The sequence below is a fragment of the Aricia agestis genome, chromosome 2, assembly GCF_905147365.1.
Source record: "Aricia agestis chromosome 2, ilAriAges1.1, whole genome shotgun sequence".
In the NCBI taxonomy this organism is placed as follows: Eukaryota; Metazoa; Arthropoda; class Insecta; order Lepidoptera; family Lycaenidae; genus Aricia; species Aricia agestis.
The window spans coordinates 8541657-8551759 of record NC_056407.1 but is presented as its reverse complement, the minus strand read 5'-3'; the positions used below and the strand labels follow the sequence as shown (position 1 = coordinate 8551759).

Below are 10103 nucleotides of genomic sequence, written 5' to 3'. Positions count from 1 at the left end.
TTCACAAAATACTCGGTTGTATTTATGCTTTAATATTATTATTAATATTAAAATTTAAAGAAACCAAATAATTAAGGGGGCTCCCATACAAAAATCAGATTTTTGCCTATTTTTGCTCAATAATACGTACGAAAACCTTCGTACGGGAGTCCAACTCGCATGGCCGACTTTTTTTTCACATTTTTGATGACAATTAATCTATCTACTGCCAAACAAACATACCTACAAAATATGTAGGTAATCTCAACGATTGAAATTATTTACTCTTCGTTGAGGATTATTTAATATTACATGGTACAAAACAAGAAACAGCGAGCGGTAATGTTTGTAAACGTACGGCGAAAGACGACTGGGAGCCTTGAAGAGTGCAGCAAACATCTTACATCTTAACCTAAATATACACAATGTAAATTGTACTTTCATCGCAACGAGATACACTTCAAAAACAAAATTGTACAAGTAACACGAACGCGGAGAGTTCGGCGATCGAATTCGTGCCTTGTTCGAGGTCGACAGAGTTTATAATGGGTTAGCAGCGAACCCCAAAAGCGCTGGATCCGATCGGCCGAATGTGTTTACCCGTAAATCACGATCATTGTTTAAATAAGCTTCTATTTCGAAGCATTACCGTGAAGCGCGGCCCGTGGATTCTCGTTAAATTTTGTTTTGCCATAATTGTGGAAAATATAAATTGCGCACTTAACAAAAGCAATAACTAATAACAATCTGGAGTTCCTATGTAAACACACTTTGAGTGGCCGACCGTACAGTCTCAGTACGATCACGAGCATCCACGAGTAAGAAGTAAGACGTACTAAGTACATATTGTGTTTAGGATAAAAACTTCTGATACGAACTTTTGGCTAAATAATCACAGATCACAAACGTGATAAGGCGATGCGATGCTAACTGGTAATATACAAAGCTTTTTGTAAATCGAAAACTTTTGTGATAATTTTTAGTTTCAGTTATTTCAGACATTTCAAACCTATCATTTTGAAAGAATAACGAATTTGATGTTTAAGATTATATTAAAAATACGTTTAAAAATTAACCCTTATTTATTGCTACACTAATTTTAAACTAAATATTTACATAAACTAATAAGATTCCTCAATTAGAAAGTTCTGTACGGACTTGTTGTATTTGTCTGGCAGCACCTGTGTCATCTCGCTCCGTGTCAGCCAGTTCGCTTTGGTCTTCTTATCCACTTCGCCTGCCTCATGGTGCGCATAGTAGAAGAATACCTGCAAGGAAGATTAGATCTTAGAAGAATACCTGCAAGGTAGATGACATCTAATAAGAATACCTGCAAGGTAGATTAAATTTAATAAGAATACCTGCAAGGTTGAAGGTATATTAGAAGAACACCTACAGGGTAGAGGAAATTTTTATAGGTTTGATAAATTAAATTACAAGCTTCCTAGAGACTTGATCAAGATTTTAGACGGTCTTTCTAGAGACTGATTTTGTTTACGAAAACGACATATTTACAGAAGCAGAATTATATATTATACCAATAGAAGGTCCTCATAATATTACAATGATAACTTCCTTTTCTTGAAGTCGGTTAAAAATAGTGTTATGGGGTATTTTCACATGGAAAGGCGTACGGAGTACTTCAGCCCCGGATTTACAAATAGGCCGTTAATAGGCCGGATTTACAAATAGGCCACGGCCTAGGGACGGCAGCGTCCTGCCCCCTTAGAAGCGTCCATAGAGGCTCTAAAAGTACACGGGGTGACGAAAATAAAAGGGGCTAACCTCATCTATACTATAATATTATAATTGGGAAGAGTTTGTTTGTTTGTTTGAACGCGCTAATCTCAGGAACTACTGGTCCGATTTAAAAAAATCTTTCAGTGTTCTAACACTATCTACAATGGGATATCAATAGCCCATTTATCGAGGAAGGCTATAGGCTATATTTTATCACGCTAATACTAATAGGAGCGAAGAAATAGAGGAAAGTGTGGAAAAAACGGGGGGAAATTATTTGAAAGGGTTTATTTGAACCGCTAATCTCAGGAACTACTGGTCCGATTTGAAAAATTATTTCAGTGTTAGATAGCCTACTTATCGAGAAAGGCTATAGGTTATATTTTATCACGCTTAGACTAATAGGAGCGAAGAAATAGAGGAAAGTGTGGAAAAAACGGGGGAAATTATTTGAAAGGGCTTATTTGAACGTACTGGAGCAATTTTTATGTCATTTGGCACACATGAAGAATAGACCACGTGAAAGGACACAGGTTTCTTTTTTTGCGGAAAAATGTACGGTTTCCGTGACATTCCTAAATTACGGGGGCGAAGCCGCGCGGAATATCTAGTAAAAAATATAAATTCGGCACTGGAGTACTTCGCGTACAGTAAGCGAGGCGCCCTAGTAAAATACCATAAAAATAAGCATATGGTATTAATAATGTCATTATTTAAAATTAAATAGAAAAATACAATTTATGATCGAAAAGAAAACAATAACTTTTCATTGTCGATTGTGGGGACTACCTCTCAACGCCATCTAGTGTTATATTTTATAAATTGATTCAGAATACAGACGATCAAGTTTCCAAGAAATATTGTCTTAAAAATTTCTAAATATATGTAAGGTAACATTTGGATATTATTTATATTCAATATTAAATAAGTAAGTTAAATCATAATTAACCAAATTTAGTGGAACAACTTTGGATTACTCTTCAATGAAACTGTATTGAAGAATTTCTTCAATAATTCATAATAAGTATGAATGATAAACATGCACTACAATACTTACTTTGGCGCCAACTTTTCCATTTATTTCACTGGGGTATTTATATTTATAAAATCCGCATGGAGCATTTGATAGGAACTTTACTTTGAGTTCTGTTCCAAAATTTTCTCTGACAACTCGTTCTGCAGTCTGAAAATAATATAAATAAATAACACAAAAGTTAGGAAAAACAAAAATTAATAATTATGTGTTTTCCGCGACTTGATACTTTTCTTTTTGGGTATAAAAAGTTGTTTGCTATCATTTAAACATGATCCACTCTCTATTATCCACCACAAACTATAATGTTTCATCAAAATCAGTCCAGTAGTCAGCTGCCCAATCAGTAATTAGTATAGTCATTGCCAACAAAATATTCTATATATTTAAGAGAATTAATGAACTTTTAACTATTATAGTAACTTACTATTATAGTAAAGAATTTTCGATTTACTTTCAGTTTAAACTGGAAAGAAATTATACATAATATGTATTTATATAACTGTCAGAAATATACCAAATCCCCATGTAATATAACAAAAGGAAGGTCACCTGTCTCAATGTTTCTCCCTCTGACCAATGTCCCTGAGGTAACAAGGTTTTGGTATCTTGGCCTAAAGTAATGGGCTTCACTAACACCAAGTGTCTCTGGAGGTGCCTGTCGTGTGTTGATTTGTCGCCCTTTTTGTCGGCTTCTGAAAAGTTAAAATAAAACATTTAAAACCTTACTAAACCTAATTATGACATAAACTTTATTATGACATAAGGTATAATTTTAAATTAATTGGCCCTAGATAAAGAAATAATTGATTATAAAAAAATAATATAAATATAAATCTAACAATACTTTGGATTTCAAATAGAAACTTTGTGTTTTTGATAAAATACCTGTAACAACATCAGCGAATTTGAACTTAGCCAGTTCATCATTAGATGCATCTTCAAAGTCCTGAGCAGTAATTTTACTTACAGTGTCAAGGTCCACATCAACAGATTCATTTTTAAGTAACTCAGCTTGAACCCTACAACATAAATCATCATCATCATCATCATATCAGCCTATAGTCGTCCACTGCTGGACATAAATATGATATATATTTTTTAGTTACTATTAATTAGTATGAGTACTTTGTCAAACTTTAATTTGTTCGTAAAAAGCACCTAATAACATTTTCAGGAGTGGTCACCTAGTAAAATTATGCCTTAATGATCCCCAAACGACGATGACGACACAGTTGGAAGAAAAAAAACAATTACGAAACACTAGCTGATTCCCACAACTCTGTAATCATTAACGCATAATAACAAAGATTAGTATTTTTTTGTATTTTCTACATTTTTACTAATTCTTCACTCTTATCAATTATTGCAACATTATATTTCATTGGCTAAGGACTATTTTACTCATAATATCCTTATGCTAAGTACTCACATGCAGTTTTGCTCGATAGTTTTACTCCAAATCGAGTAATAATTACTGTGTGAACCGCAAAACTCACAGTTCGAAGGCTCGCATCGAGCCGCTTGATGGCTCACGTCGAGCCGGCTTGATTGAATTAAACATATCAATTTAAAATAAAACTATCGAGCAATGCTGAATGTGTGGACGAAATCCCGGGCCACTCAACGTTATTGCTTAATCGAGCAAAACCGTATTTGAGTAGTAGTAGACTTAGCATTAGGCCTTAGCTTTAGCTCTTACTCTTAAAATTAATGACATAACAAGTAAAAAATTCTGCTATTACTTGCTAGTGCTTCTCATGAGTTCACATAACTTAATATTACATCTATAAATTTATTATTAACTTACTTGTCATTTTCATGTCGTAACTCATGGTCAGATTTGAGACTTTTCTCAACTTCTACCGTCCAAAGTAAATCTTTAAACTTTTTTTGAATTTCGTTTAGTGGTGGTGAAACTACAGGTAATCTTTCCACACAAACTCCTGTTATTATGTCCCAAGTTGATCGTGCTGTAACACAAAAGAAAGAAATAAACACGAAAAGTTCATGAAAATTTGTTTTTGAACTTTGAGGTTATTATTATTTATACCTCGTACAAAATGTGTGACCCCAGTTCTGATTTTAATATTTATTAATTTTCTAAGCATCTTTAGATAATAAGTGATAATTTATGTATAACTTTTTTTAAATATTTTTCAAAATAATAATAAAATTTCTTCTTCTTTTTTATTAATAAAATTTAATTGGCCGTGTTTATAAAAATTTTAAACTGTCATCTGTCACTTCTGACAGCTGAACAGCTGATAAGCTATCAGTTTTTTTTTTTAATCAGTAGGTACTTTGGTCATACCTACGAGTTATAATTTATTATAAATTATTTCTAAGATATTTAGTGGCTAAAATATATGAGTAGGTACGAATCACGAAAAATTTGTCAAGTAGTTTAGTGGATTTAGTCCCCTACTCCCCACACCACAAAAATAAAAATATACATTAAATACATTAAAAATTAGTTTAACCAGTGTTCACGTCTTGTGTATTAAAATTTATTAAACTGAGTGCAAACGATGTTTGTGTGCAGTAGCGAGTAGCAACCACTAATTAATTATTCTCTAGTCTTTACTATACTAAATTACTAATCTAGTCCAAACTAGGCTTTAAATCTCAGAACAGTAAAATAAGCTTTAATTGGACGTAGTTAAGCAAAAAGGACTCAACCCACAAAATGGGCAAAATTGAGTTAAGTGTGCTATGCTTTCAGTTCATAAAACAACACCGAAACCTCCAAAAATGTATCTTCAAGGAGGTTGGAATTCTGTTCACCACCTTCGAACCATGACATATCTTGGTGCAAAATCTTACTTTCTGGTAACATTTCACTTCACCCGAAATACTTCATATTATGAAACCAAAATCACCATATGTTTCTATTTAAATTTTGAGGAGTTCCCTCGATTACTCCTGGATTCCATCACCACATCCACAATCCCATCCCATCATCCACAATCATGCTCTATGTACAACAAAACAAACATTTTGAAATTTTTTCCATAAACGGCGGAGTTATCGTTGAACAAAATGAACATAGATAAAAAAATTCACAGCCGAACATAAAACTTCTCCCTTTTTTGGAAGTCGGTTAAAAATGACCCGACTGTATATTGGATCAGTTATAATATTATGATCATCTATACATCTATACATACAGGGTGCAATTAAACCTTCCTGTCAAATTTTTTCCAGGGCTTAAGTATCACAAGGAGAGTCCATTTAACAAAAAAAAATTGGGTGTTATAATCGTTGCAGAACGGTCACTCGCGGCGCGGGGGAATGAGAGGGGGTAACGCGGGGGAAGGCGCGCGCGTGGTGTCACATTACGCGCGGGCGACGCGTCGTGTCCATTAATTGTAGTGTTTCTTAGGATGACTTTCAGAAGCTATTTCTTAACATTTTAGTACTGAGTGATTATAAAAGAAAAAATACGTGTATTTTTATTTTTAACAAGGATCATATATCTAAATTTGGCAGGAAGGTTTAATTGCACCCTGTTGCACCCTGTATAAATAAAATTGGAGTGTCTGTTTGTAATATTGAAAGAACCGTTTTTTACTACATCCATATGAATGTATATTATACGCTACATACACCAAAACAACATTTTTTACAATTTTTGTCTGTATGTCTGTCTGTTTGTTCCGGCTAATCTCCGAAATGGCTGGAACGATTTTGACGGGACTTTTTTTGGCAGATAGCTGATGTAGTAAGGAATAACTTTTTAACCGACTTCTGAAAAGGCTACTTTTTAACCGACTTCTGAAAAGGAGGATAATATATTTTACTTTTTTAGGGTTCCGTAGCCAAATGGCAAAAAAGGAACCCTTATAGATTCGTCATGTCTGATTGTCTGTCTGTCTGTCTGTCCATCCGCATGTCACAGCCACTTTTCTCCGAAACTATAAGAGCTATACTATTGAAACTTGGTAAGTAGATGTAGTCTGTAAACCGCATTAAGATTTTGATACAACAATGAAAAAAATATTAAAAATTTTAGGGGTCCCCATAAGTACAACTGAAACAAAAAAATTTTTTTTTCATCTAACCTATGCGTGTGGGGTATCTATGGATAGGTCTTTAAAAATCATATTGAGGTTTCTAATATCATTTTTTTCTAACCTGAATAGTTTGCGAGAGAGACTCTTCCAAAGTGGTAAAATGTGTCCGTCCCCCCCCCCCTCTAACTTCTAAAGTATGATAAGTCTAAAAAATACATATGATGTACATTACTATAAAAACTACCAACGAAAATTAGTTTGAACGAGATCTAGCCTGTAGTTTTTTTTTATACGTCATAAATGGTAAACCTTAATTTAACTTTCAATTAATCGACTGAAATATGAAAATAATTTAAAAAACTTCTTAATTTCATAAAAATAAACCTTATTGCTGCTGCGGAACCCTTCATGGGCGAGTCCAACTCGCACTTGGCCGGTTTTTTTTTTAATTTATCTCAAACGTATTATTTACTTTGGAAACCCAGATCTATTTAATATGGGTAGGTACTCATTTTTCTAACTTTGAAACCTACAACAGGTTTGCAACATCTGAATAAAAAAATCGCTTACTTGCCATTTTCAGGTTTACACTTAATAAAACTACTCGAAATCAACTCAAAACAATGTATTTTTCCGTCAACAACAATGGTTTGGGCTAAACTAAATAAATCAAGTTAATACAAGCGTAAAAACAAAAAAAACCATAAAGCTTTTTGAACGTGGCGGATGACACGGTAGCCGTGTCATCTACTTCTATGGCGTATGACACGGCTCACGTGTCACGGGAAATTTGTATGCCGCCACGACTGAAAGTCTTCAAAAAGGTGCGCCGCATTGAATCGGTTAACAAGACAGAAAGAGACAAAAAGAGAAACGTAAACATAATATGTACTATCAGATATTTACGTTTAGCAGATCGCGGATATAAGTTATTTTGTCAAGCCCAGACCTCGAAGAAGTTACTATGTAACTATTGCCGGCTCTTGATATAGGCGAACGCGTTGGCCAACGCGTCTGCAGACGCGTTGGCCCAATGTGTAGAACGGGCGTTCGCGCGTTGGCCGTAGGTATTTAGACGTTGGCCGACGCATCTGCGAGCTTGCCGCGCGGGTCGGAAATGTCGGCAAAAGATCAAAGGACATTTGTCGCAAGCTTCGCGCTCCATCCACACATAGGCCGCGCGATCAGTTTGCCCGGAGTTATAATTATGATAATTATTATAATATGTAATAATTTTTGTATGTAATAATTTAATAAATAATAAGTAGGTAATAAAATAATTACTTATATTATTTTAATATTATAAAATATTATGTAAAAGTGAGTTTATTTCTTTGTTTGTTACGTTTTCTCGCCTTTTATTTATTTATTTCCAGAATACTCTTTAAAAACTTTTTCTTGTCCACATTTACAAAGTAATTATAAGCTGTGAATAAATAAACAGCTGCAGCTGTTAGCGACTAAACATCCATTTTGAATCCGTCCGCACATTGGCGCGATCCAAAGCATACTGAACGACCTTCCTATGTGTGGATTACTCACAAACGCCGTTGCAAGTGCACTGCCAACGCGTCTGCAGACGCGTTGGCCAACGCGTTCGCCTATATCAAGAGCCGGCATATTACATATAATTTTATGCCAGCGAACAGCTTTATGCGAGGCTTTTGCCCTTATTTTCCTTGCACAAAGTAAAGTTGCTAGTTATAAAAATAAAACATTGAAAATCGGCTAAATTGACTAATTTTGTTGATAAATGTATTAAGTTAATTAGGCAACCGACAACTATTTGATTGAGTTTGTAAATTATTCTACAAAAACATTGTTTTGAGAAGAAATTTTGCTAGAAATTTAATAAAAAATACATTATGACAGATTGTCACTACATTTTTAAGTATAGGCAACATTATAGGTTCTTTTTCCGGCTGTCGTTGTGACTGAAAGTAAGCAAGTTTGTAAATTTATTGTTTTTATCCAGAAAAATCGTAATAATTCGACTTGTTAAAAGTGATTTTATTTCTATAACAAGTGAATAAAGCAGTGTTGTTTATAGATTCGGTCATATTTCTGTTATTAACTTGGTTGTAAAGTAAAAGTTCAAGTGTCAATAATACGTGAGGTTATAATTTGTCATTTGCTTGTTTTTAGGCCTCAATATGAAGCAAATCGTTGCTAATCAGAAAGTGAAGATACCTGAGGGTCTCACAGTTCATGTGAAGTCGAGGCTGGTCACTGTTAAAGGCCCGCGCGGTGTTTTAAAGAGAAACTTCAAACACTTAGCGGTTGACATTCGCATGGTAAACCCTCGATTACTGAAAGTGGAGAAATGGTTCGGATCCAAAAAGGAACTCGCTGCAGTAAGGACCGTCTGCTCCCACGTTGAAAACATGATCAAAGGTAAGGTACATTTAACTTTTATATGTCATAGTCTCGTCCAATTTTTCAAGCCGTTTTAGGAATAAACTGCTGACTTGGCTTTAAGTTTTTATTGCTCAAAAGCTGTTTATTTTGTGTCTAGTTTCTTTTAAGCTATACATTTCTTACAAATAGACCTTTGTTTACATATTTGTCTTTGCTACTGACCACCTTTTTTCTACAAGTAGATATATACAATATATTTAATGTCCCCAGAAAATACATCTAGGAAAGTGTTGTGTGCTAAATCATAAATGCTGCAATGAAGACACTTATAAATGAAATTAGTTGTAATGTTGTCAATACAGGTCAAAGTTTTATAATTATTGTGAGAAATGATTTTACTAGCTATGTATTTGTTATAGGGAATGATTCAGTGACATGTGTGAAGTATAAAACTTTTAAATAATTATTTCAGGAGTAACAAAGGGATTCCAGTACAAAATGCGTGCTGTATATGCCCATTTCCCCATCAATTGTGTTACGACGGAAGGAAACTCAGTAATTGAAATCCGTAACTTCCTTGGTGAGAAGTTCATCAGAAGGGTGAAGATGGCACCCGGTGTGACGGTTGTCAACTCGCCCAAACAGAAAGACGAGCTCATCATCGAAGGCAACTCCATCGAAGATGTGTCAGCATCAGCAGCCCTCATCCAACAATCCACAACAGTGAAAAACAAGGATATCAGAAAGTTCTTGGACGGTCTATATGTTTCCGAAAAGACTACTGTTGTACCGGATGAGCTATAAACATTAAAATCTGTAAGCTGATTTTTTTGTTTTATTATATTTTATTTATCGAAACTCAACGTTAATCAGTAACTTGATATTTCATAAGTATAATATTTTAAAGCATTTTAAGTCATGTTACTGTGCTGTGCAATTTATAAAACATGCTCTTTGCTGACGAATACAGACTAATA

General features: G+C 34.3%; 2 protein-coding genes across 5 annotated transcripts; one reads left to right on the top strand and one right to left on the bottom strand.

Annotated features, from left to right (window-relative positions):
* Positions 1-1042: 1042 nt before the first annotated feature.
* LOC121738487 (39S ribosomal protein L46, mitochondrial) lies at positions 1043-4913 on the bottom strand. Its single transcript, XM_042130561.1, has 6 exons — positions 4806-4913; positions 4563-4725; positions 3641-3774; positions 3305-3447; positions 2777-2902; positions 1043-1247 (listed from the first exon to the last, which is right to left on the bottom strand). The coding sequence occupies exons 1-6, from the start codon at positions 4861-4863 to the stop codon at positions 1101-1103; spliced, it is 771 nt and encodes a 256-aa protein (XP_041986495.1). The 5' UTR covers positions 4864-4913; the 3' UTR covers positions 1043-1100.
* A 3706-nt stretch (positions 4914-8619) lies between these two features.
* LOC121739771 (60S ribosomal protein L9) lies at positions 8620-9951 on the top strand. 4 transcript variants are annotated; one of them, XM_042132326.1, is made up of 3 exons: positions 8620-8708; positions 8914-9162; positions 9599-9951. In XM_042132326.1, exons 2-3 carry the CDS (start codon positions 8922-8924, stop codon positions 9928-9930), a joined length of 573 nt encoding a protein of 190 aa, XP_041988260.1. In that variant the 5' UTR covers positions 8620-8708; positions 8914-8921; the 3' UTR covers positions 9931-9951. The 4 variants fall into 4 exon arrangements, with proteins under 4 accessions (XP_041988260.1, XP_041988262.1, XP_041988263.1 ...); XM_042132328.1 differs by having other exon boundaries at positions 8698-8716; XM_042132329.1 differs by lacking the exon at positions 8620-8708 and adding an exon at positions 8729-8823.
* The last annotated feature ends 152 nt before the right edge of the window (positions 9952-10103 follow it).

Excerpts from the sequence above, each read along its gene's own strand:
- LOC121738487 (XM_042130561.1), bottom strand. The coding sequence starts at position 4,863 with ATGCTTAGAAAATTAATAAATATTAAAATCAGAACTGGGGTCACACAT. Across the intron at positions 4,726-4,805 it reads GGTCACACATTTTGTACGAG|CACGATCAACTTGGGACATA; the intron begins GTATAAATAATA and ends TTTGTGTTACAG. Across the intron at positions 2,903-3,304 it reads AGGGAGAAACATTGAGACAG|ACTGCAGAACGAGTTGTCAG; the intron begins GTGACCTTCCTT and ends TATTATTTTCAG.
- LOC121739771 (XM_042132326.1), top strand. The coding sequence starts at position 8,922 with ATGAAGCAAATCGTTGCTAATCAGAAAGTGAAGATACCTGAGGGTCTC. Across the intron at positions 9,163-9,598 it reads CGTTGAAAACATGATCAAAG|GAGTAACAAAGGGATTCCAG; the intron begins GTAAGGTACATT and ends TAATTATTTCAG.